The sequence below is a fragment of the Pelmatolapia mariae genome, linkage group LG4, assembly GCF_036321145.2.
Source record: "Pelmatolapia mariae isolate MD_Pm_ZW linkage group LG4, Pm_UMD_F_2, whole genome shotgun sequence".
Taxonomy (NCBI): domain Eukaryota; kingdom Metazoa; phylum Chordata; class Actinopteri; order Cichliformes; family Cichlidae; genus Pelmatolapia; species Pelmatolapia mariae.
The window spans coordinates 20,294,046-20,314,546 of NC_086230.1; the positions used below are offsets into that span (position 1 = coordinate 20,294,046).

The 20,501-nt window shown below is 43.4% G+C and overlaps 1 protein-coding gene across 2 annotated transcripts; it reads left to right on the forward strand.

Moving 5' to 3' along the window:
* Positions 1–1,734: 1,734 nt before the first annotated feature.
* On the forward strand, positions 1,735–19,391 carry gprc5ba (G protein-coupled receptor, class C, group 5, member Ba). Of its 2 annotated transcripts, none has more exons than XM_063471816.1 (4): positions 1,735–2,602; positions 11,659–12,678; positions 12,897–13,042; positions 15,912–19,391. In XM_063471816.1, the coding sequence occupies exons 2-4, from the start codon at positions 11,661–11,663 to the stop codon at positions 15,954–15,956; spliced, it is 1,209 nt and encodes a 402-aa protein (XP_063327886.1). In that variant the 5' UTR covers positions 1,735–2,602; positions 11,659–11,660; the 3' UTR covers positions 15,957–19,391. The 2 variants fall into 2 exon arrangements, with proteins under 2 accessions (XP_063327886.1, XP_063327887.1); XM_063471817.1 differs by having other exon boundaries at positions 1,737–2,602; positions 12,897–13,018.
* The last annotated feature ends 1,110 nt before the right edge of the window (positions 19,392–20,501 follow it).

The window sequence follows — 20,501 nt, forward strand, 5'->3', positions numbered from 1 at the left end:
CTTGGACTTTTTAGCCTACCACAATTAACGAATTCCTTGGGATCTCTGGTTTTGGCTTGGCAACAAGTTGCCAGAAGATTAGTCACGTACATAATTAGTCCCTGTGAGAATAAATCTAAATAGCTGCCTTTTGTGTTGAATAAATAAAAGACTTCTAGCGTGTTAATTACTTAATTTCGGAGTTGATGATAAGTTGATTTCATTCCACATATTTCTGAGGCTGACACGACAGAGGTATCAGTCTTCTCAGCACTCTCTTTTGTGTTTATGAACTCTGCGGCACAAAATGGTGGCCTAATTACCCATCCCAGCTCCACACTCAGGAATTACATGGTAATAAACCTCTTAATTGGACTATTACTCTAACCAGATAAGGTATTCACATCGGGATGTTCTTTAAAATCCATTTCTTGTGATTAACTAGGTGTGATTATATAACGATTTCCCTGCCTGTTCGCAGTTGTCCATAAAGACGATTAGAATAAATATGAAATTGATGACATGCTCGTTGTCTGCGGATACCGGAGTGAGAGGACCGTTAATCTTCTCAGTCCTTCTGTTTTGAGCTGTGACCCCCCTCCTCTTCCTCCACCCCCTCTTCCCATGCTGTCACTCTCCCAGACTGCACCTGTCAGATTAGTCTCATATCCTCAGCTGCTACTCCATATGATACGCCTCCTTACTGCCCAGAGCCTGCATGTCATTTTACTTTGCATGTATTTATGAGTCGGAGTGCATGTGAAAGGAAAAGCGAGGGGGAGAGAGACCAGCTAGAGGCCAGTCCCATGGAAAATGTACAAAATGTGAGTGTTGCTGGTTGTTGCTTCCCAGTTTCTCCCTCATGGTGCAGCAGGATTTGGCTTAGTACCATTAACATGCAGAAGCCAAAATTTAGATGAACACCGCCCCCTAAATCGCTGGATTACCTGCAATCTAATAAAACTAAACCTTTCTCTGTGAACGGATTTTGCACCAGCTCCACACTGCAAGCATTACAGTCACCTGGTCAGACGTGTTAGGCTGCATGGGGGGGGGGAGTGTTTGTAAAATGGAAATCCTTCCCCATGACTCGCATCTTGCAACACTAATAAAACAGGGAATCCAAGAGGAGGATGAGATGGTGGGAGCCAGTGGGGGTGTTCCACCAGTCCAAGCCTCCCTGGAAGATGGACTGGAGCAGCTGAGACAACAAGCATGTGATGTGAGCGAGAAATAATAATCACCACAATTTGTTACCGTCAAGATCCCCTAGATAACAAAAGGAATCCCGGAAAGTGGATCGTGTAACTGTAAAAATAAGAGTCACAAAAAAACGGTCCACGAGAACAGAAGTCGGAGAGATTTAAAAGTAGTTATTATATAGGGCTTTTCTACTCTACAAGGATCACTCGGAGCACTTCGTAAAGCATGCCTCATTCGAATTCACACTTTTTTTTTACATTTCAATCTGCTTTGATGAATAAATTGAAGAGCAACTTAGGGTTCAAATATCTTTCCCAAGGATACTTTAAGGCATGCAATCCCCCAACCTCCCAATTGGTAGATAACCCGGGATACCTAACGAGCTATAGCCATCAACCTAAATGCCATTTCATTCGTCATCCACGTTATTAAGCGTGTTTATTACTACTATTTATTACTTCTATTGGAAGACATAGAGGACATTAGCTTGAGAACTTTATTCTGAAAGGCACAGTCGGAAACGCACTGGATAAGTTGACGTTGCATTGGTGTGTTTTCTGTGAGCGCGGAACAGTGCCGCACCAGCTGGATGTGACAGAGTTGCATGTAGAGGGTCCAATCTGTGCTCACAGGCTGAAACAGTGACAGAGATCTTAGGTGGAGTGGAGTGTGCGCGTGCATGCGCTCGAGTCTCGTTGTGCAGCGAGCTAATAAAGCGTGCACGTGTCAGTGATCAATTAATCTGTCACGGTTACAGTGAACGAGGACAGAGAGGAGACGGCGGGGACTGTGGCGGCTGTGGAGAGCTGTCACTTTCTCTGTGCGCGTAGAAGGATTATCATTACGCACGTTATGCGGAGCGCAGCTTCGGTGATGCGCTGAGTCGGGAGAGGTGCAGCGGAGAGCAGCGAGAGTCAGCCCGGACATTCAGCGGCATAATCAGCGCAGTAACTGGAAGAGGGGGGATCCGTGTTGTTATGGGCATCGCAGAATTCCGACCGGCCGTCTGTTTTATTTATTCCGGTGAACACTCCGACGTTGGTGCCGAATCAAAGTCAAATATGCGCACTGCTAAACAAAGGATTTAAAGGGAAAACGATAAAGAATCTCTTAAATATTTCAACCCTTAAACCCGGTTTGTCTCATCCTCTCTCTTGTTTTTGGACTTCCATTCATGCACATTCTGCCGCTGAGGAAAACAGACACGGGCTGAATAACCGGGTACCTCTGGTGTGGAACCAGGAGCAAGAGGAATCCTCTGGTCTTATCTCATAAGGGTCCATGTGGATGGAGAGAGAATACGCAAACCCAGCGAGCGGAGCTCATTACGAAATGTGACATTTTTATTGTGTTTCCCATCAAACCTGACAACTGTGCACCCGTCTTCATCCTCGAACACCTTTAATTTACGTCGTTCAAGGTACGTGCTGCTCACCATGTCGCCTACAGATACTGATTTTTTAAGGGAAAATGGGGGGGGGGGGTTTGCACGGGGGAGTCATCCTTGTGGAAATGTGTACGCACGACATTTACTGAGGGCTGTTTGGCTGAATACCCTACAGGGAATCACTGTTTATTTGAATGCACCTGCGTCTGTACTGTATTAAGGCTGTTTTTTTTAAAGGGGGGTTTATCAGCTGAGAAGGAAGTTGCATCACTGACAGCCGTAGAAAAAAAAGGCGATGCACCAAATGCAGGTGTGGGGAGCAGAGGGCAAACATGGGTTGAGCATTTTTGCAGAAATGTATATTCATGCACGATGCTCAGCTCATACTGTCTCGAGCTTAAGGCAAATTAGGTAAAAACTAAAGAAAATGACTGTGAAGCAGTTCGACTGGTGAGACATTTGAGCTTTTTTTCTCACGAGGATAGAAACGCTGCTCTCTTTTAGTGGCAGCGACTCCATTTTCATCCCACAACACACTGGGATATTTTGGGAGTGTCAATCACTCCGCTGTGCTTTAGTTCGGAGGTTAGATGTCATTCTTTTATTTTTGGAATCACACACACATTCCCCCCACCCCCCAGGATAACAATGGCCTTACTTCTGGTCCCTCAAACAAACACACTCTTCTGGAAGCCCCCAGGGATCCTCCCATGTGGTCGTATTGTTAAGAGAGAGGGGGATGCTGAAAAAAGGAAAGGAAGAAAAGGGCATTCTCTGAATTTGTGTTTGCATTAAGCTGCTTCTTTGGCCAGCTAAAACACAGGGGTGTCCCTTTTAGTAGACTTGAACCTCTCATGCTGGCCTTGCAGACAGGACACAGTGCCCAGGATGTCTAACTTGACAAGAAATCGCACTTAAATGACCTCTTGAGCCCAATTAGAAAAAGGATCTTTGCATGGAAACTGATGCCAGTTTATGGATTACCCTCCTTATTGATCAGTAGATAGATGATACGCGAGCTCTGAGCGCAGGATCGTGTACCGAGTAAGCTCACTGGCCTGTTTTGGAGTGCTTTGTTTTCTATCATTAATCAATATTCAGCAGGGTGAAGCTGTTTATTGTCAGACTGTGAATTCATGAGTTACTTAGCATCCTCTTGGGGAAAAATAAAGCTACAGTTTGTCCTCCGGGAGGACGCCATATGTGCCGTGTTCAGATGATTGTATACGTGTATGTGTGCTTGTGTGTGTAGCTTCTCTATGTACACATGAAGCAGCTGACTGTATAAGATGGGGTATTTTTGTCACTTACATGGGAACTCCTTGCTTCTCCTTTTATATGTGCATTTGTGATCATGCACCTCCCACCCTTTCCAACATACACACACACACACACACACCCACACATGCTCCAGGCAAGAGCCTCGCTCCAATTCTTCCTCCGCATATCCGGCTGTTCCTTCTTCCTCTTGCCACTCTGATCACTATCACGCTCTCTAACCAAATCTGATCTCCCTGGGCCCCTGTGACCACCCCCACCCTCCAACCCCAGCCTCCTTCATCTCCACCCCGGGTCCCATCAAGTTATCTATAATGGATGCCGCTCATTTGTGTCACACAGAAGCAGAACACGTGACACCAGATGTCCGTGGCTCTAGTTTCAGGGTACACTTTGGGGTCTGGCATGCCTTCACATCTGACCCGTCACCTCACGCTTGTTATTATTGTCGGAGGGAGAGAGACAAGATAGTCAAGGGAGGGGAGTAAGGGTTGAGAATAAACACTGGCACTCTTAATTGCCAAGTCAATTAGCATATGGTCTCGCTGCGAGTCCAGTCACATGGTAATGAGGCCTAATTAGGGTGGCCAGGGATGTCTGAAGAGTCTTGGGAGAATACTTACACTGTCAGATTCTTCAGTATGGCACCCAGGAGCTTGGTGTGGCAAATGTATCACGTCTTTTCAGGCTCTTCTTTCAGGTTTTTTTTTATTCCTAAACCTGTTTATATATGTTGTCTTTGAGTTTTTTTCCCTAAACTTTGCATTTCCAACTTCTTCCCACTGTTTTAGCACCAACATGTACATCACAGTGCAATAACACATCACTTCCCTCATTTTTCTCTTTAAATTTCCATTGTTTTGTCTGTTGCTACCAGCTGGATTATGATCGAGCTCACAAATGTCACAAGACTATTGACAAACACAGTCAGATCAGATGATGGAATTCACTTTTGGCTATTTTATGTGAAGTAGGAGGTTGGATGCTTTCCAGCAAATCCATTCCCTCGCATTTGTTTATGATAAACCTTCATCAAAAAAATGGCGTCATGAATGGGTAACAGTTGACCGGCTACGACAAAAATCTTGTCGGAATAATGAAGAAAGCGTGCTGTACTTGCAGGATCAAAGCTGCTGTAGATGTCTCCAATCCATGCACAGGAAACTAACTCTAGGATGTCTGCTGCTGCTGCATCGCTGTGATCTCAGGTCTGTTTATTTCAGCAGCCTTGCAGGAAGTACAAAAGTTGGAAGTATAGAAATATATATTCATGCACGAGACTCAGCATATAAATTGGCCACATATTGACAGTTTTCATCATTGAATGTCTGTGACTCTGGTTAAATGCACTGCTAGAGAGGTTGTCTCTGGTCATCTTGTCAAAGTGTTCTCAAGAGAGAAAGAAGACTCTTCACTATAGGAAATAAAACCAAGTCCAGCCAAGCCAAGTTTAATTTAAAACCCTCTCAGATCCTCTAAAACTGGTTGATGAAAACAGAAAACTGGAAGGAAGAAGATGTGCGAGCCAGCCCTCTCACTCAGAACGTCTTCATCAGTAGACCATGTACAGTCTTAATATACTTTTACACTATAGCACTAGGTCCTTAGAAAGAATAGAATAAAACTAACTCTTATATTAACTGATTATAATGTACTTCATTTAATAACTGAAAAGGTTACAGGAATAAACACCTGTTATTCAAATGGTCAGTATTTTAAGTAATTTATAGATTTTTGTCAATGCACTATCCTGACTTTATTTGGTTAATTTTTTTTGCTTGTCAGCTAGTTATCATGTAGCAAAGATTTTTATATAAACAACATTATCATTATTTTAAAAAAGGCCCTGAAAGGATCTAATTGCAACCTTCATAATATTCTATAAGGATGAATCAGTGGAGAGGGACAAACACGAGTTGCTCTTTCAGACCAGGCTTTCATTCCTGAAGCCACTGCAGGCCTGGGTTCATATTATATATATATATGTATAATCCCAGCTAATAATGTAAACGTATGCAGTGTTATAAGAAAAGGTGGATAATGCTGGAGTCATTGAGCGGTGTCACCAGCAAGCAGATGCCAGGACAAGACCTGCAATTGACCCACTCACCTCAACAGCTGGATCCGTGCGTTTCCACATGTATACCTATGCATTTAAGCACTCGTACAGACGCAGATTCATCCCCATTCAGATTCAAATTCTCGGCATAAGACTCAAAAAATGACAATTACTGCAGGTTGTCAAATCGTAATAATCCCCCCAATTATCACAAGGGTAATTAGTAAGCATCTGCTCGTGAGCTACGTCTGATAATTGTTGGAGCTTGTAATTGTACAGGACAGCTTGTTTCTACCCCCCCAACCCCTATCCCCCTCCCACCCCCATCCCTGCCTATCCAGCCTGGGGCAGATCTGAATGACTGCAGTGCTGCACATTTGCACTCTCATGCTTGTATTCCTGTTGTGTTTTAACAGCAGCGCTGTAAGGAATTGCATGCTGCATTCTTTCCACAATCAGTGTTGTGTCACAATGTGTTGCCTTCTCTCACACACACACACACACACACACACACACACACACACACACACACACACACACACACACACACACACACACACACACACACACACATCCATAGTAAATGCCACCAAGCTGTATGTTACGTGAACATAATGCCTGTATGTTTATGCGAAAGCAACACATGTAACACTTCTAGATGGGAAATGAAGGGGACTAAGATGGACCTCGGGTTGCCAGCAGGCTGCTTGGCACTGAGGAAGATGAAGCCTGAGAAACAGCAGCCATGCAGCAGAACTGGCAGGAGCTGGATCCTTCCCTCAGTTACATAAGATACACAGTGAAAATAAAAGGAAAGGAAAGCAGGGGGGATGAGGAGGAGGAGGTGGAGTAGGAAGGCGCGGGGGGGCACAAGCAGAAAAGGGGAATTGATGCCAAAATGGAAGCAAGACGGTGCATTTGGGATTAGACACTGGGTAGCAAAAGAGGGGGACTAGTCGAGGTGTGTGAGGCGCATCTTTCACAGCACATCTTCAAATACAGCAAGCCGAGGCCGCTCTGGCTGCTCTGGAGGAGCGGTGGCATTGAAAATCCAACAGAATAGAGGATTTTTTTTAATGGAGGGGCAGGGCAGAGATGGCTGCGTGATGAGTGACAGAAAGAGAAACACGTCTAGAGAGAGCGAGGGGAGGGTGAGACGGCAGCTACATCCTCTGTGCTGCACAAACCAAAAGGCCAGACAGTTTCGCTTCTAAAACCACTCATGTAAAGCTGAAGTAAAAAAGGTGTCTGTAGGTGTGCGGCATATTCTGCGTAGCATTTTGCACATGCACGTCTCGCTGCTTGTGCATGTGTGCAGCCATTCTCTCTGCGCATCCTTCAGCTTTGCAGCTTAACGGTCTGCCAAGCCACTCAAAAAGCAGCCAGAGCAACCATCTGTGCGAGAGGGGGGTGACGAGATGGCGAGCGAGTCAAAAAGTCACGAGTGTGCAGGCCACAAGCTCCAGTCCCTCCGTGTCCTGTTGTGATGTGCACTTGTCTCGAGTGCAAAGCGTTAATGTCCCAGTAATTACAATGTGACAAAGGATGTGTGGAAGAAAGACAAAAAGAAGGAGGAGGAGCAGGCTGCTTGGCTTTTTGAGGATGAGCGAGTGAGGTTTTAACTCCTTGGCTGCTCTCCCTTTTGTTCCTGTAGTTTAGTGACAGAGCATAAAAAGCGGGGTGATGTTAGGAGGAAACATGAGTGTTTTTGTGCGTTAAGGCGTGCATGATAATGTCAGGTGTTTGTGTATGCACAAAAAGATCCAGCTCTGTATTTTTATGTGTGTGTGTTTTGGTGAGTCATTCCTCTGTAAGCACTGATTGATGTTAATATAGACCAATAATAACCAGCGGCTACGAGCTGCAGCAGCAAGGAAGGAAGGAAGGGATGAGACAACAGGAAATAACAAGCAGGAAATGAGGGAGCAAAGAATTTTATTAATGAGGAGGCATGAAGAAGAATTTTGGAGGGTGTAAATCTCTGAAGGATACATGAAAGGGCTCGAAACACATGAATATGCACAGCGCACATATATATGCACACATCTTTCACTGTTATGCCCTCAGGGGAGGGGAGGGGGGGGTGAGAAATAAATAATGCTATTTTGCAAACTTGTAAACAACTGCTCTCTTAAAAAATCCGTCTTAAATGTATATGAGGAAAGAAACATCAAAAGCTTGTAAATAAATGGATGGTCCAGCTATGCAGGCAGGGCGAGAAGGAAGGTCTGGAGAAGAATTATAAAGCAGTACATATTGTGTTTTTCAGTTTCTTATAGAACATTAATAATGCTTTTTTACATCTTTATGAACTTTTTTTGTGGCAAAATAGGTTTGAACATGGGTGTTATTGGTCTTTTTTAAATTATGTGTAAGGAATCTTAGCTACAGTTTATAATATCATTCAAAGATGTAGAAAATCTGGAGAAATCTCTTTCTGCAAAGGACAAGACAGAAAACTAAAACAGTGGTGACCTTTAGGGCCTCAGCCTGTACTTCATTAAATTTAAACTGCAGTACTAAAAATCACTGCATGGGCAGTAAATATATTTTCTATGTGATGTAAAACTGTACCATTAAAAAAAAAAGACCTTGACTAGTGGGTGCTGGTACAGCTCACCAGGCAAACCATATGCCATAGGGCTACTGCTCTTTTTCTCTCTGTCTGAGCTTTAGAGACAGAGAGTGTCTGTCTGTCCCCCCACGCCCACCCCCATCAAGACCTTGATTAACCACTGGCTTCTCACTGAAGAGAGACCACTTGGCTTGTTATCAGCACACAGTTCAAAAGTCAGCATCCTTGATGGTATGGAGGTGCATTAGTGCACATGTCACGGGTGACCTGCACACCTAGGAAGGCACCATTAAGACTAAGTGACATATACGTCCACCCATCCATGTCAAACCACATTCTGCATGTGTTAGAACAACACGGCTGCATGGGAGAAAAAAGAGCGCGGGCGGTTAACCTGACGCATCCTACAGTCCAGATCTGTAATGCATTGAATTCATTTGGAGCAACACAAGAACTGTTAAGCCTCAGATGATTTATTTGTATTAATACAGCATTTAAATTATTTCAAATCTCCTTGTTTTTATTGAGATTTTACAGCGTGTCCAATGTTGCGGTCTAAGCTGTGACAAACACGTGAGCGGTCAATTTGAGCTTATTTACACATCCAGCCATTATAAAGCAACTTAATCATTAGTTTAGAGTCAACCTGCTATATTTAAATCTACTGTTGAGTGTCCTTTTGTAAAGGAGAGTTAGAATGAGCTCTTGTTAGAAGTGTAAAAGTAAATGGCACCGGTAAAGTGGCAGTCAGACATCTGAACAATGAGCTGAAAGTCACTATAGAGCAGCAGAGAGCTGCAGGACTCCATGGGAATATGAGCGATGGTTTTTATTTAATGCAATGTTGTTAAAAAATATTGATTGTAGCTGGTTTCCTCTTTACTGTCATACCTTACAGGAAAGTCAGAAATGTCACAAAGACAATACGGCCCAAAGCGGGGCTACACTGCTACTGATTGACTAGACTTCCTCGTATTTTCCAAATGTCTTGAGTCTATTTCTCTCTTCTTCCAGTCTGCTCTATTTAATAACTGGTGTGTTTAAACCTAGTACTCTCCTCTATCGCCCCAACCATATGACTCATCCCAACTTACTTGATATAGAGAGACAGAGGACGTGAAGCTGGAAATATCCAGTGTTCACCATGTGGTATGCAAACACTGTCTATTCGTGGACACAGCGAGACGTTCATGGCGGACTCACACTGTGACTAAAGTTCTCTGAAATAAACAATCCAACGTGCAGCTGTAAGCATGGAGAGGACAGAAAAGAGCAGCGTGCATGAGCCAGCCTGGAAAGAATGCCCGAAAGCTTAGTGACAACAGCCTGGCAGGAAGATATGTTTGTGCGCGCGGTGTTGTGGCGCCTTTAAATACAGATCAACCTCCTATAAAACACACAGCTTGTCAGGTGAAATGACAGCGCTGATCATCCCAGCAAAGCCCACAATGAAATGAAAGATTGTGTATTTTTATGTGTGTTTGTGTGGCTGACAGTTGTGATGAATAAAGGAAAAGGGAGACTGAGACGGCATTGATTTTGCAGAGTGCTTATGTGGGTTTTTTTGTTTTTTGTTTTTCCCCTCACTGGGACACTTTTCTCAAAAGTACACAAATGTTTGTACTTGTGCTCGAGGTTCTGTTGCTGTTGTCTACAATAGATTGTCACTAGGTGCCCTTAGATGCCTGATAGTGAGCCAAACTGAGTGTACACAGTAGTTCCTTTCTCTGTTTCTCTTGTTTTTTCATAAAAATATGCATGATGCTGCAGCTCCCCTGTCAGCACTCCAAAGGCTAGTGCGCTAGATAAGACTAGACAAATCACACCCCTAAAACTCTGTTGTTGTGTAGGTAGGTTGTGTAGGGCTCTTTTTTATTTTTCATTGCATGGGAGGGTTGCTGTTTTTATTTGAAGCCATTTGCCTCAGAAATGAACCCTTTAACCCTTTAGAGCCGAGCGTAGCGCCCCCGCTACAATTTGCGTATCTATTTTTAAATCCCTGTATCACTGCAACCACGTAAGCTAGCGCAATAATTTTTTTTGCATATGAAACCGGAGAAGTTGTACTTACATCTTATGCCATCAGCTTGTCCTAGGTCACGGTTTTCTTCCACATATAGCTTTGCAAAAACTGCATAAAAAGCGCTTGCAGCAACAAAAACATAATATTCCAGAAACACGCTTTGCCGATCCGATCAGCTGTTCATAACACTTCCTACTTGGAATAGACGTCAGCGCGAACTTTCGCATGTCCGCCATTACCTGCCCGAAACCGGAAGTGACGTCATTTTCGCGGAAATGTAGTTTTTTTTACTGTCAGGGCCTCAGAGCCTATACTGGTGTTTTTAAAAGTTATCTTTGACTTTATGACTTTCTGTGTCGTTTCTGGGATGCTTAGAACTCAAATTGCACTGCTGGAAATAGTTTATTTTGATGCATATGCTGCTTTTTTGCAAATTTGCACTATAATATTTATTTTCGTTTTTCCTGCAGTATATAAAAATTGGTGTATTTCAAAAGTAAAACTATGAAGACACTTCAAATAAATTTCCTGTGGTGGGAAACTAGTTTGTGCAACTTTTTTGTATTTACAGTTTTGAGGGATAAGCCTCTTAAATTTCTCTAACTAGAAATATATGTTAAAAAAACAAAAACGATTTTCAATTTTTTTGTAGTTTATTGCACTTTTTTGCAATTTATGTAATTACTATGCACTTAATGCATACATATTATTAAAATTTGGGCTGTAATGGTTGTATTGATGTATATCATCTTGAAATGCTCCCATAATTGGCACTACAGCATGTAAAAATATAATATAAGCTCTGGCGGACTTGGTTCTATGGTAGGTCTTAAAGGGTTAAAAAACTTCTAAAAGGTTCAAAAAAGGTTTGGCTATAGGCTATTATTGGTGAAACAGGACGTGTGTGTTAGAAAGGCTTCAGTCATTCACCCTGCATGAACTACTGTCTTTTGTTCCCTCTCTAAAACACAGCAGTGGGCGATTGTCTTTATTGTCACACAAAGGAATGATTGCTGTGGGAGTGACTGCGCAGCTCTACAGCTTTGCAAATGTTATTGACCAGAATGACTTACTGACTTTCTCTCCCCTACTTTTCTCCACTCTCCCTCATTGCCCCTTACCTCTGCATCGTCTCGCTATCTGTCTTCTCTCAGAGATGGCGTTCCCACCAGTTCTCCTCCTGCTGCTGCTGACTGTTGCTCACCGTGCCAACAGCGAGCCAGAGCCGCTCCCTAGAGGCTGTGGCTGGGGCCTTGTGCGTCCATACACCCTCCTCTGTGACCTGGACTCCATATGGGGGGTGGCCGTTGAATCTGTGGCTGCCGGTGGGGTGCTGGCTGCCATCTTACTCGCCCTAGTCCTGCTGTGCCGTTTACGCCACATCAGTGAGGGCGAGAAGCGGAGCGGCGTGGGACCTATCCTCCTTCTGCTTCTCGGTATCCTTGGCTTGTTCGGCCTGAGCTTTGCTTACCTGATTGAGCGGGATGAGTCACTGTGTCTTCTCCGCAGGGCCCTATGGGGTCTCCTTTTTGCTGTTTGCTTCTCCTGCTTGCTGGTTCAGGGCGTCCGCCTGCGCAGGCTGGGCAGGGAGCGTCGCAGCCCTGGTGGCTGTGCCCTAACCGGTCTGGCACTGGGTTTGAGTGCCGTACAGGGCATCATTGCAGCAGAGTGGCTGCTTCTGACCGTGCTGAGGGAAGGAAAAGCTGCCTGTCAGTACCTTCCTCTGGACTTCGCACTGGCATGCAGCTATGTGCTAGCCCTCCTACTAGCTGCGCTGACCGCAGCCTCCTTGGCCCTGTGTGGCAAGACACGTCAGTGGCGCTGCAATGCCATCTGGCTGCTGGTCACCTGCCTGATGTCACTGCTGCTGTGGGTAGCCTGGGTGGGCTTCTATCTGTATGGAAACGACTGGCTCGGCAGGTCTCCAGAGTGGGATGACCCAGCGCTGGCTATTGCTTTGGTTGCTCAGGGCTGGCTGCTGCTGATCTTCCATGCCATTCCCGAATCTCACGTCTGCCTGAGACCCCCACCCCAACCCACTGCCCCGGATTATTTCGACACATCCCAGAACTCAACGCGGATGAGGGAGACGAGCTTCGACGATGACACCCCTCTATCTCACAGGCAGTTTGTGGAGAACCAGGGCTACGGATATAATGACGAGAACACTGCAGGTACAGCACAATCTGATACTTTTGAGCAAACAGGTGTAATTTAGCTTTGTAGGAGGAATGTAGGCCAAAGTGACTAATGCAACTCTTGGAAACATTTGTATGCTTGGCTAGTAATAACTGCAGGAGGACATTTCTGCAAGTGTTTCTTTGGTTCCTCCAGACAGTAAGCCGAGTGGTGAGTCAGGATGAGTAATCTCTGTCCGTCTCTTCCACGCCAGGCTTGAGGAGCGGTGGCGGTGCCGGGCAGCACAGCAGCAACACCGCTGCCAGGCCAAGCGCTCCTTTCCGCAGCAACGTCTACCAGCCCACCGAGATGACCATGATCCTGAACGGGGGAGCGGTGAGTACATCCTCCCAGTCACAGGTACACGCCGCTTACACGCCGCTCTCTCATTCGACCACGCCGACAAGACTGCATGCACATTTGTGCGTTCTGGACCATACGTCATTGCACAAGAATGAGGGAGAGGTGTGAGAGTGTGTGCGTGCGTACTCAGTTTGTGTTTGGAAACTCTCAAGCGACTGTGTTTGTTCCACGTGCATGGACGGATTTGTCACAAATGGTCACTCATCTGACATTGATCTGTGTAAGGGTGATTGTGAGGAAGCTTCTGCTTCTTATTCTGCTGTCTGTGTAAAAATATAATACCATTTGTCCACTGAATGATGCCACTGTCAGGTGACCCAGCAAGATTCATTGTGCAGGATGAATGGTCACCATGGCTGGTGGCTGGTGCAGGTGAACCGCTTTCCAGCCACTGTGCTATGAATTAAGCCCACCCAACAACACCTCGCATATTACAGAAGTCTAAAAAGCTGAAATGACACTCTGCTGACAGAGATAATTTGTAGTCACTATTCCTAGAAATTGCAGCTGGGTGTGCTGATCGAGCTGACAAAGGGAACGAAGAGGCGTCTCCTTAAGCTGCTTTGCATAAAATATCACTAGTCTGCATGAACGGTGTTGTTGTGCACCCACGTTAAAGGCAGGCAGCGTTTATTTGTACAGCCGGCTCAGGGCGCTCTGAGGGAACCGATTTGCCGAAAGCATGAAATAAAGAACCTTTAACAGCAATTTTAAAGGATACTAAAACAAATACGAGCACAAAGAATTAAATAGAAAACTGCAGGATTGTATTGCAAGGTTGATAATGGTCTAAGTACAGTTTGACATTTTAGGAGACTGGCACATTCCCCATCTAACAGCAAGTAAAACAGGAAAATCAATACCCCTCCATTCTTTACAGTAAATATCAATCATCTGACAGGCTGAAAGTGGAAACATGGAAACATTTAGCCTTTTTTAATACATTAAATCAGTCTTTGTACTAAATGAATAAGCTCCTGCTTAAACCCACATATTTACACTTAAAATAAGTGTAACTTTAGCTAAAGTGCAAGCTAAGTTGCACTGGCTAAACGTGAAGGTGGCCTGTACTGGAGGTAAAGCTTTATTTCTAATTCTCTCTGTGTGATGAGTCATGTTTGCCCATTTGTCACTGCAGCACTATTTTTGTATAAAGCCTCGCTTTCAGATCCACTTCACTTTCTCTGTTAAGTTACTCCGATGATAAAAACACAGCACTTTCCAAAACCCTTTATTCCTAAATAGGAGTTTTATTGTGAACCATCTGAAGGAGTAGGCAACCATATGTGACGACATCTGGCTGGTATTAATGGATGACAAACCGAAATGGATCAGAATCAACAAATTAAACACAACAAAAAGCAACAATATGATTGTACTGTTGGATTTTTTTTTTTTTTTTAAATTGGAATGCACATTTTATGACAGGCACTTTGTTTTTTCCCAGAGGCTGGTCATTATTGGAGACCAGGCTATTAACTGACCACAGTGCATTTGGGGAAATATAATAGCTGCTATAATTGGATTCGTGTGGCTTTAAAATTTAATAGCAATACAATAATATGAGCCATTATTTTCCATCAATAAAAACATTATACTTTTTGACAGATAAATATTGCATTTGTTCCCTTACTACAGAGAGCAGTATCATTTGCTGCAGTACCTTTGTTAACACTTTCCACAACGACGTCCCCTGTATCCTTAATGACTAGTTTTGACACCTCAGGATAGATCACTAAAGATATGGTTTCACAACCATTAGAACAGTTTCTGGGGGGGTTTAAGGGTAGCTGTACAGGCTAACTTCTTCTGATGTACACCTAGTCATTTTGTACTACAAGCAGGCCTGAAAGATGTTCATAAAAGAGCTTCAAAAGTTACTCTTAGTAGGTTTTCAAAAGGGTGAAGAGTTAAATAGCATTTTTATAGAGAATATTAACTATGTATTTACAAGGAAAAAAATGTAGTTTTTAGTTTTTCTGGAGCCCTGAATACAGCCTGCAGGTTTTCCACTCAGGTTTCAGGGTACAGCTAGTCTCTGGCTACGTCCACACTAATGCGTTTTTGTTTGAAAATGCATCGTTTTCTCTCCGTTTTGGCCTCCCGTCCACACTGAGACGGCGTTTTCCCCAAGGAAAAACGCAGCGTTTTCAAAACCCTCTCGAAAACGCATACATTTCAAAGCTGAGCTGTCCCATCTCAGTGTGGACACTCGAAAACGCAGACTTTCAAAAACGATGACCCATTTTAGTCATGTGATGCAGTCATGTGACCAATTAAACCAAGATAGTGGAGGGCAATATACAGCAGTTGTTTTGTTTGCTCTCAATTTTGACAGCCCTAAAACAGATTAATAACAGTTTGTACATGCTCCAGATAGCTTTTCTTCAAATTCTTTAATTTTCACTCGCTTTGGCAACTTTGTACTTTTGTGTTACTCGCAGCAACAACTCCACCTCATTGTTAGTCCATTTAAAAAACTCGGTTCTTTTCCTCGACATTTTGCCGCGACGTTTCAACGAGCCGGAAAGTAAATAAACGGCAGACAGAAACGAGGCAGGCCGAATCTTCTTGCGCTTCACGCATGCGCAGTACTGGAACGTAAGCGTTTTCGGCCGTTTTCGATGCACAACTCTGTGAAAACGACTGAAAACGCTAGTGTGGACGTGTAGACTGGTTTTAGTGTGTAAATACATCTGCAATGGCAAAACACAGGCATTTTGTTTTAAAACACAGAGAGATATGCACATAAAGTGTGAATGGATTGTATGCAGACCCTGTAACCATGTGAATTAAAATGCATGTCTAAAAATGAGATGCTTTCTCGACTGCTGACGGTTAACAAACTTAACTTTTTCACCTACAGGTGCCCTCTGCCCCTCCTACCTACACGGGGAGGCAGCTGTGGTGAGCGAGAGGTTTGGAAAGAGGGTGTGTGATTTAAAAAGGAAAAAAAAGGACGAGATGAAGAGGGTGAGGAGGGAGAATGAGGGGGGTCCAGGACGAAGGGCCCACCTCCCTGTCTGGCTGGACTGGACTAAAAGCACGGATGCCTACATCGACCTTTCACTCTGTGTACAGACTTTAACACTGACTGTGTGCCAATCAACTACTGTTTGAGTGTGTGTGAGATTCAGAGAGAGTAGGATATGGAGGACAGAGCTGAAGGTTTTCTAGAAGAGTGGAAATGTGAAAGTAAGTAGCAAAAAAAAAGAAAAGAAAAAGAGACTCTGATCTGAAAATGCCGACATGCAGTATTCCTTTTTTGGTATCATTTGGTATCCTGTGACACTACAACATTGTAGGCATCCCTGAAAACTGTGAAATGGATTGCTTTTTCCTGCTCTCTCTCTCTTTCTGTCAGGCAGGATGTCTTTTCTGCAGCTCCACACAATGAAGGCGTTCGAGTGGAAACATTTGGCTCTGTCCTCCATCCCTCCACACCGTAGGTGTAGACAGAGCACATGGGCAAACTGTACAAGTTGAGCAGGGCCCTCCTAAAATAACCCTGCCTCTGTAGGTGTGAATGTACAGCATATAAGAGGAAAGAGTGTGTGTGTGTATGTGTGTGGTCCCTATAACACTCCAGCAAACCTTTCCTCTCCAGACTGTTACCCCCCCACCCGACAACCCCCAACACCCCAGACCTGTCTCCTCCCTCTCTCTCACCTCTGTTAGGGTTAGGGTTGCGATCAGAACCATCTGTGAATAAAACACATAACTCTTCTCACCTTCCGCCATCCTCCCACCTGCATGGACACTTTGCAAACACAAACTCTGAAGCCTGAACTGTGACTGGAAAGGAAGTTTCCCCAATGACCACAGCTGCACCTGAAGCACCTGAACGGAGCTGCCCACAAATTGCTTTTAGATGTACAATAAAGCAGAGCGGATCATGATTGGACAAAGGGAACATCAGTCATGACCGGGCGAGGGGGGGGGGGAGAGGCGCCGCTTAATGAATCGAGGTCAGACTGCTGTGCGCACCCACATCTCCAGAGCCACTGGCGTTTTGAAGCAGCCAGGAGAAACTGTCACTTTATATCAGCAAGAAACGGAGCGAGGAAATGAAATGGTCTCCCGTTCCCGGTTCCTGTATTTGTGTTTGTGTGTACGTATGTGAGTGTTGTGATTTCACGAGTGTCGACGGGGGAGAAAAAAGAAAAAAAAAATCAAAGTCCAGGTACATTTCTGGTGCTAAATATTCCTCCACACGACCCTCCAGTGAGGCACGGAACTACAAAAACAACACTTATATTGATACAGTAGTCAAGCTGTGAGTGACAAGACTATATTTAGAGCTGTGGCTGGTGTTCGGAGATATCCTAGAGCCTCAGAAAGATCAGATTAACAGTGCAAGGTAGAAAGAGGGGGATCAAATGGAAAAGGCGGAGGAGAAGGAGGGTGGCGGTGGGTAGGAATGAGATAGCACGAGACGGCCCCAAAGGGAAGTCTGTGTGACAGTGAAATCTCTGAGACTTCCTTCACTCAGCTTCCAATCTGTATGAGAAAATGGCTCCCGCGTCTGTCCATCTGTATCCATGTTCCTCTTCTCTATGTCGTTGTCTTCATTTCTGTATTCTTTTTTTCTGGTGGAGCGTCTCTTCCTCCTCCTCCTCCTCCTTCCTCTCCTCCTCCGGACTCTTTCTGTGGTCAGCTATAGCTCAAGTCTCTGTGCCAAGAAGGACTCTTGTTTCACTGGAGTCTCTGTTTCACGCCCTTTCCCTTCATCATGGCACCGGCTCTTTCTTTCACCCGAGGAGCTGTGTACATAGTAGTGCTGTAAAGCTTTGCTTGCTTGTTTACCTTTTTTTTCTTTTCTTTTGTTTTTTAACTGTAGGCTGAGTTTAGATATCAGTGATTCATTGGAGAACTGACTGACCACTGCAAACTGATTTTATCTTCTTTTTTTTTTAACTGGTTTGCTTTGTGTTTATACATTTGCCTGTTTGTTACATTACGCTTTTATTTTTTAAACTATAGCATTTTGGAAATGTTTCGCCAACACTAGATGTGCTTTTATTTTATTTTATTTTGAATTTTTTTTGTTTGTTTGTTTGATTAAGGAAAAATTGTGAGTTGTCAATTATCAGGATTTATGTTGGTTGTACCTCCCACACTTTGCTGTTACGGGGATGCAAACATGATTATGTTCAAATTTTCAAAAAGACAACAATGCCTATTGATAATTTTGCCACTTCATGCAGTAAATCATGACAGTCTGTGATATATTAGGGATAGCTATAAAAAAAAAAAGAAAATGCAAAGCAGGCAGGGCTCAAGCCCACCAATAGTCAGTGTGCTGGCCCCTGATCTTACTAAGAAAAGACAAGGGGTCAATCCTTGACTACTGCTGTATGTTTATGTCTTACACACTGGCTATTCTAAAATAGGACTGCTACTTGCAGGCCAGCTTCATGCCCAAAGACAGCTTGTCCTGTTATACCAGGCTCTGTTTGGGCAGGCCTGGTCTGAAACAGGCTACAAGCCTCATATCCATGCAAGAAGAACTGTCCTCAGGGTTTTAGATGGTCAGCAGCAAAGAAACAAAGCTCCTGAGTATCAGCACTCAGAGCTGAGGGGGAGGGAGGTTTCAATTCTTGTGATGTTTTCACTCTATGTGGAGTACATAAAAAAAAAGAATAACATGATGTGACTTTGTAGACTTTGCACTCGTCAACTACCTATCTGTGCATGCTTATCACCATTTCTACATATATGACCTTTCTCAGACGTACTTTTGAATACTAACTATTTATGTAAAAGGTCATGTGGCAACAATCATACTTTCAGTGTATATCAGATGACACACTTAATGTCTGTGCGAGCTGGTTCTTGAGAAACAAAGGGAAATGGTCCAAAGCAGTACGATTCCCCAAAAGGAACAAAATGCCATCATCACTGGACCTAATAATAACTTCCTCTGTTAGTTTGAAGAGTTGAGGGTAAAAAAAAGAACAAAAAAAAAAGGAGAATCTTCCGACTGATATTGTCTGTGTTTAAAATCAAATAGACTGTGGTGAGATTTTGCACACAACTTCTATGTTAAGTTTGTCGTCCCTGGATAGCCCATTTGAAAACCCTTACTCCCTGGGGTTGACATGTCCTTGCCTGTCCTCTCCTGATTTGTCTTGCCTTCAGACTGCTCCAGTGGGGCAGCTGACAGGGGTAATATTGGTTTTCACAGCTATGACTGTGCAGTGACGCAGCATGCCTATGTATAGAACTTGATTCCCCTGATTAGAAAAAGACAAAAAAAACAACAACAGTTAACTCTCTTGTTTCTGTAACCAATTCAGGACAAAAAAAGTTAAATAAAGGTGTCATATTTGTAGTTAACTTTTAATTGGATGTTGTGTTTTTTTCCTGATGACACATGGTAAAAATAACAGCCAGGTATTATGGAAGAATAAAAAACTGCATGTGCTTTTCCCATTTTTGTCAAACCTTCGCAACGTTTCTGTCCATACAGATGAAACCGGGTCATTGAATGTTTTCACTTCTCATTCTGTAACCTAAAGCAGTTGGTTAGCCTAGCTTAGCTTAGCACAAACATGCGCAAAAAGGATAAAACCATTAGCCTGTACAAAAACATATTCATGTGAAGTAATTTAATGAGATGCAACATGTTCAATTGTAAGCTTTAAGCATGTTTTTGTTACCTTTGAACATGGACAGGCTAGCATAAAGAATTGGCATAGTCTTTATGCTAATTAAGCTAATAAGCATACAGATTCTATTCCCCATCAGACTCTTGACAAAAAATGTTCACTAATGTTCACTAATATCTGCAGCAAATTCTTGAATCACCCCTTGAATTCTTTACATTTTGCTTCCAGGAAGCTACTTTCTTGTAATATCTTAAAATTGCCTTGAGCAATAATTCTCCAAGTTCTTCTTTGGACACTGGTTGCTTTTTCACTCATTTAGTCCAGTCCTTGTACCTAACCATTTTCAGAGGAATGTTTTTTGTTTTTGTTTGTTAAGCTACTTAACTCAACCTACAAGTAATTAAGCATTACAAAAGGCACCTAACTCAAGGGATGAACCAGAGGTTTGTCTATACATAACAGACAACTTCACAAACAATAATTTTACAATTTCGTTAGGCATCTTTAGGCACTTTGTTACTATTGAAAAAAATATATATAATTGGTTTAAATTTCTTTACTTGAATCTAGAAAAAATTGCAAAGACAACACAGTTTGACTGGCATAAAATGTTATTTTTCAACCAACGAGGTGACTTACAAAGAGCTGTTAGCTGAACATTTGGCATATCCCAGTAGTTTGCAGTGTGTCCTCAAAAAAAATGAGAAAACTGGAATGGATAGGAAAAAATCCAGCAAAGACCTCACATGTGAGCGATGCATCTGGCCCTTGATCCATCTACCATTCACCAAAGCCTCATCAGAAAAATAAAGTTCCATCAGATTTTGAGCTACAATGCAATGCTA

What these genes read in the sequence shown, in the direction of transcription:
- gprc5ba (XM_063471816.1), top strand. Translation starts at nt 11,661, where the DNA reads ATGGCGTTCCCACCAGTTCTCCTCCTGCTGCTGCTGACTGTTGCTCAC. An exon ending in TAATGACGAGAACACTGCAG is followed by an intron (nt 12,679 to 12,896) that starts GTACAGCACAAT and finishes CTTCCACGCCAG; the next exon opens with GCTTGAGGAGCGGTGGCGGT. An exon ending in GTACATCCTCCCAGTCACAG is followed by an intron (nt 13,043 to 15,911) that starts GTACACGCCGCT and finishes TTTCACCTACAG; the next exon opens with GTGCCCTCTGCCCCTCCTAC.